The sequence below is a fragment of the Watersipora subatra genome, chromosome 4, assembly GCF_963576615.1.
Source record: "Watersipora subatra chromosome 4, tzWatSuba1.1, whole genome shotgun sequence".
NCBI classification, from domain to species: domain Eukaryota; kingdom Metazoa; phylum Bryozoa; class Gymnolaemata; order Cheilostomatida; family Watersiporidae; genus Watersipora; species Watersipora subatra.
Genome location: NC_088711.1, coordinates 37,702,861 through 37,726,494, shown reverse-complemented (window position 1 = coordinate 37,726,494; position 23,634 = coordinate 37,702,861). Strand labels below are relative to the sequence as shown.

At 36.3% G+C, this 23,634-nt stretch overlaps 2 protein-coding genes across 2 annotated transcripts; one reads left to right on the top strand and one right to left on the bottom strand.

Annotated features, from left to right (window-relative positions):
- The first annotated feature begins 566 nt into the window (after positions 1 to 566).
- LOC137394221 (visual pigment-like receptor peropsin) lies at positions 567 to 12,536 on the top strand. Its single transcript, XM_068080943.1, has 7 exons — positions 567 to 639; positions 1,735 to 1,941; positions 4,497 to 4,697; positions 6,201 to 6,358; positions 7,300 to 7,402; positions 8,709 to 8,874; positions 12,386 to 12,536. Exons 1-7 carry the CDS (start codon positions 567 to 569, stop codon positions 12,534 to 12,536), a joined length of 1,059 nt encoding a protein of 352 aa, XP_067937044.1.
- Positions 12,537 to 15,259: 2,723 nt separating this feature from the next.
- Positions 15,260 to 20,052, bottom strand: LOC137394963 (very low-density lipoprotein receptor-like). Its single transcript, XM_068081741.1, has 4 exons — positions 19,983 to 20,052; positions 19,642 to 19,766; positions 18,300 to 18,374; positions 15,260 to 15,699 (listed from the first exon to the last, which is right to left on the bottom strand). The coding sequence occupies exons 1-4, from the start codon at positions 20,008 to 20,010 to the stop codon at positions 15,511 to 15,513; spliced, it is 417 nt and encodes a 138-aa protein (XP_067937842.1). The 5' UTR covers positions 20,011 to 20,052; the 3' UTR covers positions 15,260 to 15,510.
- Between the last annotated feature and the right edge of the window lie 3,582 nt (positions 20,053 to 23,634).

Below are 23,634 nucleotides of genomic sequence, written 5' to 3'. Positions count from 1 at the left end.
TCATTCCCCTACCTACTGGCACTAAAATTAAAAAGAAAATGAAATAGTCACAATATCGTTGAGCTTTGACACACAACTACCTGTTTGTAGTTCAAAATTGTGCGAAATAAACTAGTTGTGAAAGAAGCTTTGTACTGATATTTGAATGTATTTTATCCACCATTCTGAATGTAGCCGTAAATTATGGTTCTATGTTGCGGCATCGTTTTAAAATTTAGTACACATAATTATTGTAGTTTATCTTTACTGTAACAGTAAAAGACAATGGTAACAAGTGACAATAACGGTAGTGAGTTTACATGATAAAAGTATTTCTTATAAAAACCTTAATAGCCAAGTAGATTTATATTCAAACGCTTTTAGTCAAGACTTCAACGATTAGAAGACTTGCAATTTCTCCCACCATTTATTACAAAGGTTGCCAGCTGCAGCTACTGCTGCTGCCAGCTGTAAGGGTCATTAAACCAAGCTGTTGTTTCATTACTGACTAATTTTCAGAGTGTGGATAGATTATTTTAAGATGGTATGTTCAAACAAACTATATTTATTTTTTTATAGAAACAGATATGGCAAATATCTCAACAGAAATGGTGCCAGAAGTGGGGGAGATGTTTTCCAGAAGCTTTAACACCTTCATTGGTAAGTAGAGAAACAACAACTACTCTGATATAGAATTAATTGCAAGTACAAATTTCATTGGGTAAATAGTATAGTACAAAGTGTAAGTACAAATTTCATTGGATAAATGATATAGTACAAAAGTATAAGTAAAAATTTCATTGGATAAAAACAATTTAATCAACAGCCTACAGGCAGCTCTGCTTGTTCAGCAAATAGCACACTTCTTATGAAAACGTAAATTAAAATGAAAACGCTAAATTACACATTTTTCTTCCAGCAAAAAGTAACATAAAGATTATAGTTATTAATGATATTATATCAACATAAAGGAATGTTGGAGTTTTATAATTATTAGCTTTGGTGTGTTATAATTTGCTCCAGTTTAAGCTATATACAGTATATACCTATGTACTGAATGGGTTATGAAATAATTTGAAATAAAATATTTAAAATCAGCTCGCAGTCTGTATAGAAGATCAGACAATCAGACTAGAAAATTGTCTAAAAACATTTCATATTTTTTGGTTGTTTAAAGAACCCAAGTAATAGATAAGACTGCTTTGCCTCTCATTCTAGTTTTTTAAAAGAGTCCGAACTGGAAGGTTCTTTAAGCAGTATTATGATTTTTACCATTAAAATGAAAAATGAAGCTAAGCAGACAAGTATGTCTGCTTAGCTTACTGCAATCAGAGGCTGTGCGTGTTTTGAAGAGCATTGTTATACAGACAATGGCTCTGTGATGTTGGCTGGACGTGCGCAAGTCCCAAGTCCAGTGGCAAGGGAGCCTTGACGACTGGAGACATGCCCAGTTGTGGAGAGTAATTTAAAACTGAATACCATTTTGTTACCACTAGAGATCTTTTTGGGAACTGAACCCTGACCTTTTTCTTGCAGGCCAGGCGCTCTATGCCACTAGGCTACAGCAGCATGTGAGGTGCAGCCTTTGTTCATTGTTTAATTTATGGAAAGCTTAAAGATATCTTTTCACTCCTGTAAAAAGTCATCCAAAGTCAGATGAAGAACGTCAAATACACTTCCCCATACTTCAAATTTTTTTCTAATTTTATGCAGTATGTTTGCAAGTATAGCTTATACTTTGCAATTTTTTTGCAGGAGTTCTGTTGGGTGTGATGACCATATTTGGAATAGTGGAAAATTTCAGTGTCTTTGGAATGTTTTTCAAGTTCAGAAAAGAGCTCAACTCCAGGACAACATACATGCTCATGTCTCTGTCTATTAGCGATGGTTTGATGGCTCTTATTGGAGGCACCATGTATACTATTAGCAGTTTCAACAGCAAATGGCCCTTTAAATATCAAGGTAGGACAACTACTCTAAAGTATTTATAGTTTGAGAATGGGCTGACAGAAAGCAAGCAAGCGTAAATTAATTTAAAAAGAAGTGTTTATGTTAGTTGCAAACGCTGAAAAAAAGTTTTATTTTTCCCAACGATTTATTGTCATTAATTGAATGCAGCAATACAGGACTTCCTTGTTGTGAACCATCTTTTGTTTCATGTCAAATGTAAGATGTGAAAAGCTTGGATATTTTAATTACTTAGGTGTTAATATTGTCATAGATACCTTGTTACAGCTGTTCTAATAAAAAAATTGCGAAAACAAGTTTCAGTATAAAATAGACGGCTCATTTTAGCCAAGGGAGACAAATTCCAGTTTTACGTTCAACCATCTCTGATGACAAAGTCTCAAGAAAGGTTCAAGAAGAGCTCTTTGTAACTAGACTAACCTGATAATAGTGACTGTGACTTATAAACCTGTGAGTGGTATAAGCAAATGCAAACAGCAATTTTACAGCATCCATCTTAATTTACCGTAAAACTCTATTTGACCGCCACCTTTATTTGAACACCACCTCTAACTGAACGCCACTATAGAAGAAAGGTTGAAAAATACATTGCCACCCTTTAATTGAATGCCACCTTTATTTGACCGGCACTTTGACATTCTTTGATCTTTACGAACCCATAATAGCATGTGGTCAATAGAAAAGTGTACAATCACAGAGTACAGGTCAGAACAGTGTACAGATTACTAATAATGACTTGGTTATATCAATAATCATTAAATTTTTGGTTGTTGCTGTAGTGGTTGCCATGGTTCTAGTGACGGTGTACATGAGAAGATCGATCATCACAATCATAAGAACTACACTCTGATTCAGTCACTAAGGTCTAAATCCTATCCATTGTTTTCAAGATTCGTCCATAATATGGTTTTCAATCCTACCTAGTTACTAGAATACTGTGGTTTACAATGGGGTTCATAATGTAGTTTACAATCTGACCTGAAGACTTTAAAGCATTTTGATGAATGATGAGAATACTCTTCAGTAACACCGTATGATGTAGTAGCAGCCATTGCTATGACATATTCTAACATAAAAACATTAAAAAGGTCTTTAAAAATAAAAAAAACATGACTGTTTTCCAACTTCAAAGCTTTACAGTTTTATCTTTAAAACTTTGAAAGCGACGCCATTGAAATACTTAATGTCACCACTAAGCTAATAATTTATAATCAAAGTAGATCCTTGTTTAACTAGGTCTGATACTTTGACGCATATAAAAAACAATTTAGCAAAAATGCTGAGGCCAATGTCATTAATGACAGCGCCGCATGTGTGAATTAATAACACTGTGTAGCGGCACAGCGTAATGACCAGGGTCGTAATAATAGTAATAATAACAAACTTCTTAGCCACCACGGTCGCAGTACGCCCATGAGGAACCGAGACAAGCCTGGCTACCGAGAGGAGCTTCGGCTACTGAGAGCAAACCACAGTACAGAGAGAGGAAACCGAGAGAGGAAACCGAGAGAGGAGACTGAGGGACTGGGAGAGGAGACCAAGGGACTGAAAGAGGAAATCGAGGGACCAGGACGAGCCCATGAAACAAAACAAAGGAAAAGAGGAGGAGTCCAAGCTACAATCAAAAATATTAAAAAGGAAACGAAATCATTCAAAAGGCAGAGTCGTAGAGCACACGCTCTCTGCATGTATGCTCGCCCTTTGATTGTCATGCATGTATATGTATATATTTATTAAATAAATATATACGTATATCTCATTGCCAGTTAGAACACGGTGTTGTTATTTAACAGCCTTGTAGAGGGTAAAGGGAAGCGGCAGTTTCCTTTCCAACTGCGCAGTCAATAGTAAGAAAGTGTTCGTAACAGGAAACAGCTGGTTGGTGATGCTAGAGCTGGTAAAGACTAACTATTGATGACTTGAAAAGTTAGGCAACAACATAACTAAATACTTCATCTCTAGTTTTTGTTAGTGCTGTCATCTTTATAACTTTATGTGGGATAAGCAGATGCTGTGCATGTTTTTAAGAGCTTCGCTGCACAAACATTGATTCTACGCCTTGATCTTGACTGGACATATACGAGTCTGGCGGCAAGGGAACCTCAACAACTGGAGACATCCCTATTTGTGGGCAGTTTAACGTAGGATGTCATTCCCATCACCAACTGTAGGTTTGTTTGAGAATTGCACCCCAACCTGTGGTTTGTGGTCTTGTTTGTGGTTTGAATGCAATTTCTGTCACCAACCGTGGTCCTTTTGGGAAATGAACCCCAACCTGTTGTTTCCAGGTCGAGCTTCTAGTCCATTAGCCCAGAGCTGCTCTCTGTAAGCCTCTATAAAATTAGTGGTGCAGTCTAATCTGCATGGTTGATTTGAAAGAGGAGGTACCTTCTCTGAGAATCGAACAATAACCTTGTGTTTGCAGTTTTGTCCGAGGCCACTAGGTCAAAGCTGCTCTTAGATGTGTAAACAATTATAATGAAGAAATGACCAAAAAATAATTATGAGAACTCGTCGCAACTTTGTCATTGGTTTCCTTCTGTCAACAGGGTGTGTCTTCTACGGAGTGATGATGTTTGGAACGGGGTGCACTGATATAGCCCACCTCACGGTGATAGCCATAGATAGAATGTTGGCTATAGCTTCTCCAATCAAGTACAGGGCATGGGCCCAAAAGCCAATCCTGACGGTCATTGCCTTAGCCTTTTCTTGGCTATATGGCTTTTTTTGGGCTATTTTACCTCTTACAGGTGAGAAGATTCAAAGATCATGAAGGAGAAGTTATCTGTTCATGTAAAAAACTATCTAAATTAGCAATGACAGAATACATTTTAAAAAAAGCCTCAAACATGAATAAAAGTATTGAGATAACCACAATCTTGCCATTTATATGAAACTACTACCAAATGTCCGGCATTGAACGGGTAATAAAAAAGTTTTAGGAACAGAAAATTTATTTTTAATCAACATATAAACATTCACTATTCTAACTTTTAAATAAAGATGTTCATTTTTGGCGTGTTTCTGGCCAATGCATAATTTGAATATTTGAGAGCTCGAAACGAAGCTAAAACAAATTCTTAACAAACATTTCTTACATTTCATGCTATACATTCGTTTAAGATCTAAAACAGCTTATAAACAGTGGCATGCAATGTAGTTGCCACTGGCAAACTTTCTTCACCCAATGAATTTGAGTAACTTGAGGTAGTACTGTAAGCTAGTAACATAAGCTAGTCTAAGCCTTTACTATAATATAAGCCGCGCTTATAATTGTGTTTATAATCATTACATTACGCCTCATGATCTCTCAATTAACTTAACTAATCATATTTTTGCAAGTCCTTTAAGCCTGTGTATTTCAAACCAGTGTAATAAGTGTGTGCACAATTGTTCTATATTATGGCAAGTAGGCTGTGTAGCATAGTGGATAGTACATCGATTTATATATATATATATATATATATATATATATATATATATATATGTATATATATATATATGTATATATATATGTATATATATATGTATATATATATGTATATGTATATATATATATATATATATACATAGATATATATGTAAAACTAGTTAGTAATAATAGAATCATCATGTAAAACCTATCCGAGGTTTTTCAGTTCAGTTTCATATTTTGTTTGCCTTTAAAAAGCTTGTGATCATGCTGTTCAAAGCTTCTCATAGTTTCTCATATCTCGTCGACATTTTTAAAAACAAGCGTTCTTTTAACTAATGATACATGCAAGTGGCGTAGTATAACTCTTAATTCACTTTACCTCTGGTCAATATTGATGGAAACTAGAAATCTAGCAGATCTTTGATATATCTTTACTATAATAGGAGCCGCTTTTGTCTGTCTGTTCAAAACTGTGGTTGGATGTTGAGAAAAACTGCATCGCAGATGCTTCAAACTCTGACTTTCAGTTTATAGCCAGGTACACTACCATCAGTGCCACTCAACACCTCTCAGCATTTTGGAATAATTGTGCAGAGATTTATTACACCTGATAATCACACCAGAATATCAGGGTACTAGTATACATTAAACAGAATCACAGTATTCAGTATTCTGTTTTAGCGTTCTTAAATTTAGCTGTGTCTCAAGTTGCCTACAAAGATGTCTATAAAGATACTACTAAGTAAAAACAGCAAAATATTTAGTATTATTGGTACAAAATATATATGATACCATTGTTTGTATTTTGCCAATTCACTTCAAATTGCCATCATTACAGGCATGTCAGCATACGGATATGAAGGAGAGATCAGCTGTTCCATTGACTGGTTGAGACAGGATTTTGGCAGCAGACTATACATGATGCTTATTTTTATTTTCTCCTACTTTGTACCCAACTTAGTCATGCTCTTCGCCTATGGTTTCATCTTCATCACGGTAATTTATACTTCAATGCTAGTTGCATCGGCTACAGTATATAGAGTTTTAATAATATCTCAATGACATTATCATGGAGAAGATAGAAAGAGAATGTCTATCAGTCACTGTCTGATAAGCAGAACAAAGCACTTCACTGCAAACATATTAAAAGGCAACCTAATTACTAATGGTTTGCTGTTTTAAAAATGTTTTGCTGTAAATTTTGGAATTCAATTTTCTGATGTTCGCGAGATTATAAAATGCATGCTCTACATCGTCTCTACATCGATCTGCATGTCTCTACATTCTCTGTTTATTCTAACAATTTTCTTCTTTTTTTGAAACATTTTAGCCTTAGGTCATACTAGCTTTTCTCCAATTATGCTGCAAGCTATTGAATCTCTAATACAGATAACAACTCGCGTGAAAACAGTTAAACAAGCCTTGTTCAATAATAAGGAAATAAAATGAAATTATAATATAATAAAATAAGGAAAGATAAGTTTTTCTTGCACAATTATGTAAAAAGAAAATAGAACTGGCTAGTCTGTGTTTCTACCAGTAATATAGATAAACCTATCTACTTGACAAGGGTCTGCTGTTTCTCAAGTAGTAGTGGACATGGGAATGCTTCCTAATTGTGGAGTCAAGATTACCAAAAGGCAGCAGATTACGGGCTGCCAACAACTGTTTATACTGTTGGCCCGTCAGTCTCTAAGGTTACAACTATCTTAGCAGTTGAACCTAAAGACTGCAGAGTTTGTTGGTGTATTTAAGGCTCTATTCGCATCTACTTACTCCACTCAAGTTCATTTCTGTCAAGCAAAGTGCAAATCTATCATTTGTAATAAAATGACCTCTGCAAAAACCATTAAAAACACAAAGAACTTTGAGTCAACTTATGTTAGAGAATAATATCTGTTTAACAAATACTACAACAGTTAGAATTATTATTGAAGGTCAAGGCTGTTGGGAAGAAGTTTGCGGGTGAGGATAGTGCTGCTAGCAAGAAAAAGCGGGACATTGAAGTCAAGTTAGCAATTAACTTCTCCTTGGTTTATGGTGAGTGAGAATGATTTTGATGTGAAAAACTCTCTTTTTATCTTCCCTAAGTAGTTCAGTTCAACCTTTTTGCTACATTCTATGGTGTTAGGTGTATGAGTTTATATTAATGCATTTTCGCATGTTAGAATGTTAACATGATAACAAGACAACATTGTAACATTTTAACACGGTAATATGCTTAAATTTTAAAATGTTAACACGATAACATTATATGGTGTTAACATGATAATATGTTAACATAGTGACAAGTTAACATGGTAACAGTGTAACATGTTAACATGATAATAGGTAACATGTTAACACTAATATAAGTAATACCAATGACAAGTTAATTTTCTGCCATTAGAGATTTGTGTTCAATTCAAACGACATACGTACATAGCAGGGTACAGATTTATTTTGTATAGTTGCACTTGAGATCCCCAGCCCCGAGCTTAACATGTTTCAGAGAGAAAAAGAAAGGAAGTGCCGTACTAAAGGTAACCATTTGGTGGTAGAATTGATGAAGCATATGTGATCAGGTTATTACCTTCTACATATGTTAGTTAATTTTTAAAAGGTAACTACAATATGTGGAAGTAAGCATTTCTCCTCAACAAACAAGATGTCATGTTGTTGGACAGCTTTAGCATATAATCAGAATTTTGAGCAAATATCAACTGTGCGGTGGTAGATGATAGCCGGGCCTAGAGACATGATTACATTTGGCCAGCAGTACCGAGGCCAAGAAGATAGCTTGGGCACTCCGAGCAGCTAAGGACTAGGACAGTCCCCGTTGGACTGAGGCAAGGAGATACCTAGCCAGCCCTCGGCCCAGCCGAAAGTAGAGCCGACCGGCTGTTGGCTAGTAAGGACAACCAAGCCAATGAAGAGCCGACTTACTACTGAGCCCGCAGATAAAAAATGGACCTGCTGCCGAGCCGGCCCTGGAAGGATCAGCCTACCACCGGGTTGGCTTTTCCGGGAAAGAGGCAGAGCCAACGTTTACAATTATAAAAACAACCCTTTGAGCAGAAGTTGGCAGAGCATGGGAAAGACTCATTTTATGTAGTTGTTTGTTGAGCATGAACACACTGTACATATATTTATATATTTACACAAATATATAAATTGCCTTATATACTCAAAGCGGTTTGGTTCTTTGTGGAGTAGTAAAAGGTCGCAGATGATCCTTTGCAGCTGTGTATTGATCTAATGGTTTATAGAGATGTATATGAAATTTTTTAAAGTGAATTTCAATTAGTTTTGTGTAGAATATTGCTTAAGTTGAGAATAATATTTGTATCTTCTATTGATTTACCAGTTGTGTACATGATGGCCTGGTCACCATATGCAATCGTGAGCTTCATCGGCGTGTTTGGTAACGGAAATGCTATTCCAATGGCTGCCAGAGGACTTCCAGCTATTCTTGCAAAGTTCTCTTTTGTGGTGAACCCTCTGCTATATGTCCTCTCCAATAAAGAACATAGGTGCGTGAATGTTTCTCATTCAGTTACCATAAAACCTCCATTTGAACACCACCTCTATTTGAACGCCACCTCCAATTGACAGTCACCCTGAGAGACGAGTTGAAAAATAGACCGCCACTCTCCAATTGAACGCCACCTTCATTTGACCGCCACTTTGACATTATTTGATTTTTATGAGCCCATAATATCAACTGATCAGTAGAAAAGTGTCCACAAAATCGTATTAATAATAATGAATCGTATATATCAATAATAATTAGCTCTCTCGTTGTCAAACTCCAAAGCTTTTCGTGTTTTTGTTAAAACTTTGAGAGCAACATCATAAAAATAATCATAACGGTCTCAGGCTAATGATAGCTCTCTGTCTAACGAGGCCTTTCTACTTCGAAGTAGCCTACATATATCATAAGAAATGCTTTTAATTTATGATAGTAGATGGAACATTGAAAGCAACGCCATAGCAATAACTACATGTATTAACTGTCTCAGGCTAATAGTAGTTTTTTGAATACTCTGAGTGGAAGAATGAGAGTGGATGCAACGCGGTCCAATGCAATTTGCGTTGAGCTCCTAGAAGTGGCGGCGGAAATGGGCGTATTTTATTGAGTTCACCATGGCACTGAAATTGTTTTTTCCAATAAACTATGCTATTCACAGGCTACTCATAATTTGAGAAATATTGAGCAAAAACTCAATACCTGTGGAGTCTATTGAAAGTGCAATAGTCAATCTAGCAGATAAATCTTATGCCTAATGCCTAATTGAAAATCCAAATGTATGTTGTCATTAACATTGGCTATCGTTGTCACTTTTCCACTCAGCTTCTACCTGACTTCGGACTATCAGAAACGCTAACTCCTGAGTGAAACTTAGAAGAGTATAGACAATTGTGTAGGCATTGTTTTATGTAAAGCCTCACTTCTGGGGGCAGCATGCGTTAAGAAAATTTGCATATACACGCAAGCCTGCCAACTCTCACGCATTGGGCTTGAGACTCACGCAATCACACCAAAGAAAAAACGAAAATGAGTGAGAAATGTGTGAGATTTTTGCCCCAATTTCCACAATTTTATATATACTATCATTGATACATCATTTGCCCCAAAACCAAATCTCAAGCATTGCCCCACTTTTGGGTTGGCATGCCTGTATACATGTATTTGCAATGAGCTGAATTTCTTTTTACACTTTTTGAAGCTTAGAACTAGTGCTAAAAGTAAATGTTGACAGGACTTTTATATTAGTCTAAACTAGCAAAAAAGTCTAAATTCTAATAATAATTAAAATATTAATTATTATTCAAAAAACGGTTTTTACCAATTATAGTAGATATAATTTTGGAGTTATCTTTTTAAACATATTGGAAAGGAAAACTCCCAATATATGGGCGTAACCAACAAAGTAAAGAATGGAGAAGTAGAATTGTGGTGGTTAAGTAACCCTAGCGACTTTTGGAAATGGGGTTTTAAAGGGTGAAAGTTAGTGTCTCAGTAATATGTTATTAAATGGAGGCGCGACATTTCCGCCACCACAGCAACTAGCCATGACTTCATTGTTTAAATTCTCATAGTCTTCAACTCAGTAGGCGACATTTGCTTTGCCTGTAGTAGGGCTAAAAATATCTTCCGAAAATTCTAAAGAGCCAGTTGAAAAATAGACCGCCAGCCTCTATTTGAACGCCGCTTCCAATTGACCGCCACTATAGAGTAAAGGATGAAAAATGGAGTGCCATGGGGTTCGATTAGAGGTTTTACGGTAGGTTTGATTGAAGCAGTAATGATTATACTTTTCGAAGGCATTTAAGTTGCTAGATGGTGGTAATTTCCAATAATCTATACATGTGTACTTAGAGATCTCTGTTCTTCTTGTAATCTTCTCGTATAACATCGCACTGAAAAAAACAATAATTAAAATAATCAGATATATTATTTTAAGCGAAAACTAGAATACTTAAAAGCGATTGCTCTGTACAGGGCTTGAACTCATGACATTTAGATTAGGCTACCATTACTTTACCAACTACGTGTACACTAATTCTGCCAGTTCCTCTCTTTACAGAATAATTTTTAGTATACTACGATCCGTGTTTTATGATGTTGAAAAACTTTTGTGTGTAAGGAAATTTGTAAGAGCAGATTGCCAGACCTCCATGCAGTACCTACGACATAAAAAGCAGGCCATCTCCAAACCACGCTGAGCAGTCTTAGAACTTTCATGTTCTACATGAATGCGCATTCCTGTGTAATTAAAAATTCAAGAATGCGCTATTGTCTTCAATGAACACGTTCAAGGATTGTTCAAAAAAGAGGAGAAAAGGTAGGAGAGGTTTCTCATTAAGCGTTTGATTTTCCCAAAATCCTAAATCACAAGGAAATTTTTAAAATTGATGGTACATAGAGTAGTATTATAGATCGTACATAGAGGTATAAGATTATAGATGGCACATAAAGGTATAGGATTATAGATGGTACATAGAGGTGTAGGATTATAGATGGTACATAGAGGTGTAGGATTATAGATGGTACATAGAGGTGTAGGATTATAGATGATACATAGAGGTGTAGGATTATAGATGGTACATAGAGGTGTAGGATTATAGATGGTACATAGAGTTGTAGGATTATAGATGTTACATAGATGTATAGGATTATAGATGATACATAGAGTTGTAGGATTATAGATGGTACATAGAGGTTTAGGATTATAGATGGCACATAGAGGTATAGGATTATAAATGGTACATAGAAGTGTAGGATTATAGATGGTACATAGAGGTGCAGGATTATAGATGGTACATGGAGGTATAGGATTATAGATGGCACATAAAGGTGTAGGATTATAGATGGTACGTAGAGGTATAGGATTATAGATGGTACATAGAGGTGCAGGATTATAGATGATACATAGAGGTGTAGGATTATAGATGGTACATAGAGGTTTAGGATTATAGATGGTACATAGAGGTGTAGGATTATAGATGATACATAGAGGTGTAGGATTATAGATGGTACATAGAGGTGTAGGATTATAGATGGTACATAGAGGTGCAGGATTATAGATGGCACATAGAGGTATAGGATTATAGATGATACATAGACGTGCAGGATTATAGATGGTACATAGAGTTGTAGGATTATAGATGGTACATAGAGGTGTAGGATTATAGATGATACATAGAGGTATAGGATTATAGATGGTACATAGAGGTGTAGGATTATAGATGGTACATAGAGTTGTAGGATTATAGATGATACATAGACGTATAGGATTATAGATGATACATATAGTTGTAGGATTATAGATGGTACATAGAGGTGCAAGTGTGAGAATGTTCTCTGCCCATCTTCTAGTAGGAAGACTTTTAAGGCTGAACTGGTGTTTTTGCGTACGGCGTATGACTAGGATCACCATAAAATAAATAATTCAAAATTTGGCAATTATAGGTTGCTAATTATTATTTGTCACATCTTTTTTTGAATAAAAAGTTATCACTCTAATTCAATTTTGACAGGAAGAAACTGAGAGGTTTCTTTGGTCTTCCTGACGCAATAGAGCCTGAAGATAAGAAAGAGCGAGAACAGAAAAAGAAGGAAGAAAAGGCAAGGGAAGAAAAGGCAAAGGAAGAAAGTGTTGTATCTTGTGCTGAAACACAGATCGAATGAGTTTTTACGATGTGTGCTGAAACGACGCGCAAACAAGGCTGTTACCGCTGGGCTCACACTCTCTTTTAATTACTGCATACGTATATTGTTGTGCTGTCATTGTGCTGCCTCCTGCTCAGCATGGCATTATGGCTCACTCCTGTATATCTATTAGAAAAGCTGCTTCCCTATAAGTCATTTTTGGTGTTGAACAATAGTTGCTGCCTGATGACTAGTACGGACCAACATTTTTCACTTTTGCAACAGTATGTTAATCAGTTATGTAGAAACATTGTGTTAGTTTACTATGAAAAGACCGTATTCTAGCTGCAAAATTCTCATAAACTTGCTGTACCTTTGTGTATGAGTCATACTTTGGCACATGAGATGAATAAATTCACACACCAGTTTCAACATGTTTATATGTCGAAGTCATGCATGTAGTGAGTTTTTATTTGAAAGCTGGTGTAATACATTTTCGCTTCCAGGTATGTCTGCCCTTTTATTTGCAGACTTATGCGATAGTTTTTACTCATAGTTATTGTATGCAGTTAGTTTTTAGTTCAGATGCTGAGTAAATTGGCTATGTGTAACTTTAAGTGCAAATATTATATGCCAAAACACGCAGTTTTTTATGTATGACTTGCTGCCAATCTGGCACACACAAGCAATCTTATCTTACTCCTATGCTCAAATTCCTAACTGCAGTGTTCTGCTAAAAGAATCTGTATATGGTAAGTAAGTCTATAGAAAGTAGAGAATGATAGAAAGATGTACTGTTCGCAAAACAAGCTGATGCCTTGAAGTTTATAGATTATGCGTTGGAGTTTATAGTCAATCTACCAAAATTTATAGACAATGCAATGAAGTTTATAGACAATTCACTGAAGTTTATAGACGATGCTCTGAAGTTTGTAGACAATACCCTAAAGTTTATAGACAATATCAATGATATGTATGTAGTTGTTCTTGTGATAGGCAACTCACTAAATTGTGGACGGTTGTTACCATGCTGTAGGTGCTGCTACCAGAACTATAATACAGATCAATATGATATTGTAGACCATATGCCTCTGGCTATACCCATATGTATTGAGCACGGATAAAAGTAAGTTTAAACTTCATCAAACGGTGACAACTAAAGAGATTCGGTCAGTGACTACGAATGTCTGATACTTTTGGTACAAATTATGCACCTTAGTATGCTGGCAGTCTGGTGACATGAGAGATCGTCATATGTAATAACTATGCGTACAATTATTCTTAGATGCTGTGCAATGTGAGAGATCTTCATGTGTAATAACTATGCGCACAATTATTCTTAGATGCTGTGCACTGTGAGAGATCTTCATGTGTAATAACTATGTACACAATCATTCTTAGATGCTGTGCACTGTGAGAGATCGTCATGTGTAATAGCTATCTGTACAATTATTCCAAAATGCAGTAAAGTACTCAAGTGGTGCAGGTGGCAGTGTGACTGGTTGGTAAGTTGAATGTCCGAGTTTCAAACTTGTCAATCTCTAACAACCCAATCCAATTGTAGCTGCGAATAGACACAGTTCTTATTATAGTAAAGACTAGCCGAATGCCTGGCTTTGCACGGGTAATAAAAACAGCTTATAAACAGTGGTAGGTAATGTAGTTGCCATTGGCTAATTTGAGTAAGCTAGTATCCGTATTGTTCAACTTACTAATAAGAACCGTGAGAGTAAGCTTTCGTGATGTCACACGTCATGCAGAGTCGCTATGCTAACCCAGATACCCAGTATATTAACCCAGAAAAGGACTCATATTGTCCAATTAATCCATGGCATCTCGTGTAGCTTAAAGGGTTAGCTTGTCGCCTTGTGAACAAGAGATTGAGATCAAATTCTCTGCGATATCGATTTATAGTTGCTAGATTTTAATTGCTATAGCTGGACAGACTCCGAATGATGACGACTCCGAATGACGACGACTCCGAATGATGACGACTTCGAATGGCGATGACAAACTTTGATATTTATACATGTAGATTACTGGTTCTAAGTGTGTTAATATTATTTTTGTCAGTTAGTAGTGAAATGATTTGTAGCTCGTGTTATTAAAAACAGTCCCTAATGCAATCATCAGGAACTTAATCCACATAGCTTCTATTATCATTAGCTAGATATTCAACTCATCTGATATTGTCAGCTAAACATTCGATTTATCCGATTGATCCATATTGAAAAATTTTGCAGAAACTGGTCTGCTATATTGTCTCCAAATCTACACCACGTGGCCGTCTAGTGTCTATACTGCTCGAAACAGTTTCAAAATTGAGATTTCGTAATTTAGGTTGTGATAACATAGACTACATGAATTAACTTGGGAAATTGCAGTCAATGCCAATCATGTATCTTATAGATTGGGATGTGCAAGATTTCGGAAGGTTTAGATTTGAGACTTCTGTTAGTTATTTGGCTCCTCACATTTAGAAAACTGTCAACAGAGCTAGCTTTATGGCTATTTCTGAGTTGTATTTAATGAATTACTGCAACTTGACGTCTTCTTAATATTTCCATATTCGATGCTAAAATGAATGCACTGCACCGAAATTTCAGATAGATTCCAAGTTGAACTTTGCATATGTTGAAAAATTCCAAGATTTTTTCCTAAAAAGGCTTATAACATTTTATCAAAATATAAGATCAAATGAAAAAGGTTTCTGCAACATTGGCTAGTTTTAGAAGGACAGAATAGTTGCTACCAGGTGCACTCCAACTGCTGACATTTTGATCAGTATAACAGTAAAGAGTCAATTAAGAAGCCGCTGCCAACAATTGTGATAACAAGTACAGAGTTTAAAGTAAAATGTATATAACTATCACGTGAACAACCAAGTTATAACGACTGTACTCTCAAGAATTTACTGTAGCAATGAATGAATAATTGAAAACAAAACAGACAATAGTATAAAGGTAAAAGTTTTCAAGTGAGATATCTTCTGTAGTTGATGTGATGAGCTGCCTTAGGGTGAGTTGGTTAGTAGACAGTCAGTTTCATCTGACTTGTCGAGACAGTCCGCCACCCCATCACAGACCCAGTTAGTCTGAATACACCTGCCATTGCTCTTGCAGGTAAACTCATCGCTCTTACACTCACAGTTCCTCTCATCTTCTCCATAGAATCCGTTGCAGTCCAACTCGCCATCACACTTCTGTCGACAAAAACAAATTGACTACTTGAAGATTATTCCTGACAGGCATTTTCATAGGTGACCCCCTCTCTAGCCTTTTTATAGGTCACTCACTTTCCTGCCTTTTTATAGGTCACTCACTCCTAGCCATTTTATAGATCACATACTCGCTAGCCTTTTTTTCTAGGTTACCCACTCTCCAGCCTTTCTTTTTTATAGGTCACTCGCTCACCAGCCTTTCTTTATAGGTCACTCACTCTCCAGCCTTTTTAGGCTTATTGGGATATAAATATGGCAACAGGTGTAAATAATTACATATAATAAATTCCCAAATATACTTTTATATGTGATACTAAGACAAATAAAAATATATTTTTACTTGTGTGCTGACTTATCTCTGTTGAGTAGACAAACAATGCAAACGCAATTTCAGCAGAAGGTAGCTTGCGTTCTTGTGCACTGAGAATCCTAGCTGTGTTAGAGTGGTTTTGTGTCAATGATACATTTGAATGCATCTCTTTTAGTGTATTGATCATGGTCTTCGCTTTGCCATTGCGTCTTGCCATTGCGCTTTACCATTGCGTTTTGCCATTGCGTTTTGCCATTGCGTTTTGCCATTGCGTTTTACTCCTTGTATTGCCTGACCAGCTCAAATTAAGATGCGCATTGCTGCTTGCAACAGATACAATATTGCTAAAATGAATATCTCAATCAACTAGTAGTAGGAATAACACAACAGTCGGCACCCTGGTAGCCGTTTGCTTCGCCTTAAAATATACTTACTTATCCACACAAGTAATTACCTGCTTGCTGAATGGACAGTTGATGAAATTTTATAAATTTAGTTCTATTTCAGCTTTGTAGCTAAAATACACCTAAATTTGTAGCTCTTACCATTAACCCAATTAAGGCGAACAGTTGAATGCGTATGATAAACCGATCTTTCAACAGCTGCTATCTCTTTTGAAGTTCAAATGATTACAAATTAATTTAGTTTAAGTTCTCTTCAAACATAAAATTTTATAACAAGGAAACTAGCTTCAGTTTACAGCGCAATCTTATGACCTTCTACCTCTTGTTAGGCAGTTTTTTAAAACTAAAATGGTGGGCAGGGAATATATAGGAAGACAGTGATGATATGCACCTTCAAGTATATAGTAACACGAAGAGTACTCACACAGACTTCAGGTATACAGTAACACGAAGGGTACTCACCCAGACTTCAGGTATACAGTAACATGAAGGGTACTCACCCAGACTTCAGGTATACAGTAACACGAAGTGTACTCACCCAGACTTCAGGTATACAGTAACATGAAGGGTACTCACCCAAATTTCAGGTATACAGTAACATGAAGGGTACTCACACAGACTTCAGGTATACAGTAACATGAAGGGTACTCACACAGACTTCAGGTATACAGTAACATGAAGGGTACTCACCCAGACTTCAGGTATACAGTAACATGAAAGGTACTCACCCAGACTTCAGGTGTACAGTAACATGAAGGGTACTCACTCAGACATCAGGTATACAGTAACACGAAGGGTACTCACCCAGACTTCAGGTATACAGTAACACGAAGGGTACTCACCCAGACTTCAGGTATACAGTAACACGAAGGGTACTCACCCAAACTTCAGGTATACAGTAACATGAAGGGTACTCACCCAAACTTCAGGTATACAGTAACACCAAGGGTACTCACCCACACTTCAGGTATACAGTAACATGAAGGGTACTCACCCAAACTTCAGGTATACAGTAACACGAAGGGTACTCACCCACACTTCAGGTATATAGTAACACGAAGGGTACTCACCCAAACTTCAGGTATACAGTAACATGAAGGGTACTCACCCAAACTTCAGGTATACAGTAACATGAAGGGTACTCACCCAAACTTCAGGTATACAGGAACACGAAGGGTACTCACCCACACTTCAGGTATACAGTGACACGAAGGGTACTCACCCAGACTTCAGGTATACAGTGACACGAAGGGTACTCACCCAGACTTCAGGTATACAGTAACACGAAGGGTACTCACCCACACTTCAGGTATACAGTGACACGAAGGGTACTCACCCACACTTCAGGTATATAGTAACACGAAGGGTACTCACCCAGACTTCAGGTGTACAGTAACATGAAGGGTACTCACCCAGACTTCAGGTGTACAGTAACATGAAGGGTACTCACCCAAACTTCAGGTATACAGTAACATGAAGGGTACTCACCCAAACTTCAGGTATACAGGAACACGAAGGGTACTCACCCACACTTCAGGTATACAGTGACACGAAGGGTACTCACCCAGACTTCAGGTATACAGTGACACGAAGGGTACTCACCCAGACTTCAGGTATACAGTAACACGAAGGATACTCACCCACACTTTAGGTAAGCAGTAACATGAATAGTACTCACCCAAACTTCAGGTATACAGTAACATGAAGGGTACTCACCCACACTTCAGGTATACAGTAACACGAAGGATACTCACCCACACTTTAGGTAAGCAGTAACATGAATGGTACTCACCCAAACTTCAGGTATACAGTAACACGAAGGGTACTCACCCAAACTTCAGGTATACAGTAACCTGAAGGGTACTCACCCAGATTTCAGGTATACAGTACTCTCCAATAACTGAGCCATAAGGGCATTGAAATGTACCATCTTCGCACACCCTCTGTAACAATGTTAGGCTTGAATCGTTCATCTTTCGTATGGTAAGCTCATGCCCAAGAGATATTGCACACTTGAATGGTTATTTCCAGAAGCAATTTGACATGAGGAAATTGTACTTTTAGAACAAATGCAGTCAGGGTATAGGAGAGAGACCATTTTGTATTTTTGACTACTAGCAAGTACAAATTCTAGAAAAACAAATTTTATAATTCCACCTGAAAGTTATTGATAAAAGAGACAAGTTTAAATATTTGGTTTTTGCAAGATGACAATGCCAGAGAACATTTTATTGGGCGGTTTAATTTCAAGGCAGTCCAAAACCAGAAAATAACGAAGTGCTCACAAATTTTAGTTTGCTTTGAATTTTAATAAAAAGTGAAAAACTTCCAGTAAGAATTTGTGAATTGTTAACAAAGGTTACTACATTAATGAGCATTACTACAATACTATTTGATTATAATTCTATTTTAAGCATTTGTTTCCACATCCACAAAAACAATATGAAACTTTAGGTGAGGCCGGGTTCTCCGCAGCACCTCAGGTGCTGGTGTGCAAGGTGTGAACTGTGAGAAGGTGTGTGCAAGGCAGCAAGGTGTGAACTGACCAACAACTGAGTATTTCTAAAATCAAGTACTTATTCGCCGTAACCAGCTTTTCTCAGACCATGGAAGATGAACTGCACCCTAAATATTTATATGGTTGGTTGAAGTAGATATAATATACATACCTCAATACGTCATTTTCTCTCGCAAGTGCGGCAAGAGTGAAAATGATATTTTAAGGCTAACTATGGGACTCTTGCTAATCAAATCGAATTTGCGACCTTGAACCAACCTTGAACCAACTTGATGCTTTATGATATGCAATAGGAAGCAAACACTTTACTTAGTAGAAAATTGCGATAGAAGGGGTTTAAGTTAGGATCTACTGTATAACAGTCTTGCAAATATTTTAGATTTTGATGCTATATGTTCCTAGAGTGTGATTTAAAGAAGCAATTACTTATGGCGTGTTCATGTCTAGTTTGGTAAGCAACTGTACAGTTTTATCTCAAATAATGTACTTACGTACCTCTAATGTATTTTACTGGTTTTGAGATTGCTAGATGCCCACAGTGACGCACTTATGTATATCCACTTTTACATATACAGAGTCAACAGTTTAGCACCTACTGCAAGTACAGCAAAACTATTAAAATGTCCTATCTTATTGCACGATCTTTGGAAGCCGAAAGGTCATGAAAGGTCAGTAAAAATGTGGTTACTCACTGTACATCCAAGCTCATCTGAGCCTGTAGGACAGTCCATATGTCCGTCACAAAGCCAATGTTTTTGAATGCAATGAGTATATGATCCAAGACATCGGACTGATGTTATGGAACAGTTACTTATCTCTGAAATACATGTACATTAGACTTGATCAGTTTTCACTGCTACGCAACAAACATCTTCGTCATCACTTATCTAGTATAAATACATAATTATAATAAGAGAACTAACAACAGCACAAGGGTAATTGCTACATGAATATAATTACTATCAAGGCAATATCAGTGTTAAAAACCTATTTATAGTATAAGTATATATAATAGAAACTAGAAATCACTAACCACAATCCTTCTCATCTGACGCATCCATGCAGTCTACCTCCGTGTTACACCACCTTGTCTCATGGATACATTCTCCACTCTGAACACACAGTTTCATGCCATCTTCACAGACTGTAGGAAAAGGCACAAACATGTTATTTCTTACTGTAGTCTACCCTTTTATAACTCAACTGTATTGTTTAATGAGTTACCTAAAATCACTTACAATGTCTGTTGTTGAAGGGTACTACACAAAAATCTGACAACTCCAACAGCTAATTGATAGATTGATGGTACAGTGCCTGGTGCTTGTGGAATGTTCGTTTCAGCTATAGCCTATAGCCTATAGCCTGACTATTTTTCTAACACTAGAAAATGTCATTGTGCTTCCATATGCTGTTTAAAATGTAGTATTTACATTTTAATACAATTCTGGTCAGCTATATACTAGTAATAATAATAACATTTCTTATCCTTCAAGACTTGGCGCTGCTCGATGGTGCGGCTAGTACCACGTTAATACGGGTTATCTGTGTATGTTGCCAAATTAAATGAAACTATGTGGCCCTAAATCAATAAGTACCAGCTTCTTCGACTGCTATTACTATTACTTGTACCATGGTAGTCTCGTGTACTGCAAGAGATTGTCAGGTGAACCGATAAAATGCAGACAGGAATAACTATGCGCACAAGTATTCAGCAATGACTACTGTGGCTGACTGGTGCAGATGTTACCGTGTAAGGCTACTAATCTAAATGCTGCAAGTTTGAACCCTGCAGGATGCAATCTTTTATCGCAACCTCAAACCGTGGCTTGGGACAGCCACAAGAAATACCAAATAGTGTTCAGTCACTTGTCATACTTGATTAATGTCTGGCATGTTTTGTTCAACAACAAAACTAGAATAGTGGACAATTACAATATCTAGCCAAGACTTGAATAGAAGAAAGACAATTACTATGCTTTCTAGAAAAGGAAAAATAGTCTTAAAAAGCACTAAATGGGCTTACGTTGTTTGGGGGCATACTGTGTAACAGCAGGCTGTGAGCACTCGGTAGGGTCGGTGGAATCAGGAAAAGAACCACAGTCTAAAGGCAGCTTGAATTGGTAATGGTCGAGGAAGAACTTGCATTTGTTTACTGCCTCTGCAATCAAAAGTTTAACTGTACATAACCAGATAGTACACTAGTGTATTATAACTGTACATAACCAGATGGTACACTAGTATATTATAACTGTACATAACCAGATAGTACACTAGTATATTATAACTGTACATAACCAGATGGTACACTAGTATATTATAACTGTACATAACCAGATGGTACACTAGTATATTATAACCGTACATAACCAGATGGTACACTAGTATATTATAACTGTACATAACCAGATGGTACACTAGTATATTATAACCGTACATAACCAGATGGTACACTAGTATATTATAACTGTACATAACCAGATGGTACACTAGTATATTATAACTGTACATAACCAGATGGTACACTAGTATATTATAACCGTACATAACCAGATGGTACACTAGTATATTATAACTGTACATAACCAGATGGTACACTAGTATATTATAACCGTACATAACCAGATGGTACACTAGTATATTATAACTGTACATAACCAGATAGTACACTAGTATATTATAACCGTACATAACCAGATGGTACACTAGTATATTATAACCGTACATAACCAGATGGTACACTAGTATATTATAACTGTACATAACCAGATGGTACACTAGTATATTATAACTGTACATAACCAGATGGTACACTAGTATATTATAACTGTACATAACCAGATAGTACACTAGTATATTATAACTGTACATAACCAGATGGTACACTAGTATATTATAACTGTACATAACCAGATGGTACACTAGTATATTATAACCGTACATAACCAGATGGTACACTAGTATATTATAACTGTACATAACCAGATGGTACACTAGTATATTATAACTGTACATAACCAGATGGTACACTAGTATATTATAACCGTACATAACCAGATGGTACACTAGTATATTATAACTGTACATAACCAGATGGTACACTAGTATATTATAACCGTACATAACCAGATGGTACACTAGTATATTATAACCGTACATAACCAGATGGTACACTAGTATATTATAACCGTACATAACCAGATGGTACACTAGTATATTATAACTGTACATAACCAGATGGTACACTAGTATATTATAACTGTACATAACCAGATGGTACACTAGTATATTATAACCGTACATAACCAGATGGTACACTAGTATATTATAACTGTACATAACCAGATGGTACACTAGTATATTATAACTGTACATAACCAGATGGTACACTAGTATATTATAACCGTACATAACCAGATGGTACACTAGTATATTATAACTGTACATAACCAGATGGTACACTAGTATATTATAACCGTACATAACCAGATGGTACACTAGTATATTATAACTGTACATAACCAGATAGTACACTAGTATATTATAACCGTACATAACCAGATGGTACACTAGTATATTATAACCGTACATAACCATATAGTACAGTGGTACATAACTATATGGTACATCTGGTTATGTAGCAATATTTTATTACTGTATGTAACTAGAAATACTAGGGCTGTACACCATCAATAATATACAAACATATTACCATACTAGCTGTGCTACCCGGCGTTGCCCGGGTAATAAATAAATCTTTGGTCAGAAAATTGATTTGTATTTAACATATAACAACATTTGCCATTCTTACATCTAAACCTTTTTATAGTCGTTTTATTTTTTTTAATTAATTTGACCTGCACGAAACATTTTTCTTATGATATGAAGTTCAAAAGTTGTCTGACAAAATTGGAAAACCTTTACAGTTGTTTTTTATTTCCTTTCATAATTTATTTCAATTACACAAAACACTTTTCTCATGATATTTAGTTTGAAAGTTAAAGAGAAATAATTAGCCAGCAGTAGCTAAATTAAGTCGGTTTTGCTACGATTACAATAGAAGATGATTCTGTAATGATACAATTAATCCAAACTGAGAAAGCAAAATAAAAATCCTGAATATCTTGAATTAATAATAACATGCATAGAAGTGCATTGAAGTGCATGTTTATAAAAAAGGTTAGCGTTCCACCAGAAGCTATCCATCAACATGTTGAATATGACAATACTGGTACCTCTCGATACTGGTACAAATGTAAAAATGATCTATGGTACTATCTTTGTCTGACCGAACGGAGATATAACGTTGAGGCTTTTCCATGGAGACGATATGATTGTCCGCATGAGAATGAATGGCCTCGACCCCAGATATAGGCTAGCAATTAAACCTTACAAAAATATTTCTTAACAGGGGCATCGTAACGCGTATCTGCCTCGGTAAAATAATAAGTGTGCGCTATAGCCGGAATGACAGACAGACATACTTTGAGCAATATATATATAGATTAGCCAGTTACAACCCTCTTAGCAATTTACTATTAGCATGTCCTCAGTTGTTGATGGTGCATATGTTTATATGTTTATATGCAAGTCATAATATGTATACTAAATTCTCTGTAAATTACTGCAAGGTCTGTATACAATCAATCCAACCCAGGCAACCACCACAAATGTAAATTGTGTAAAGT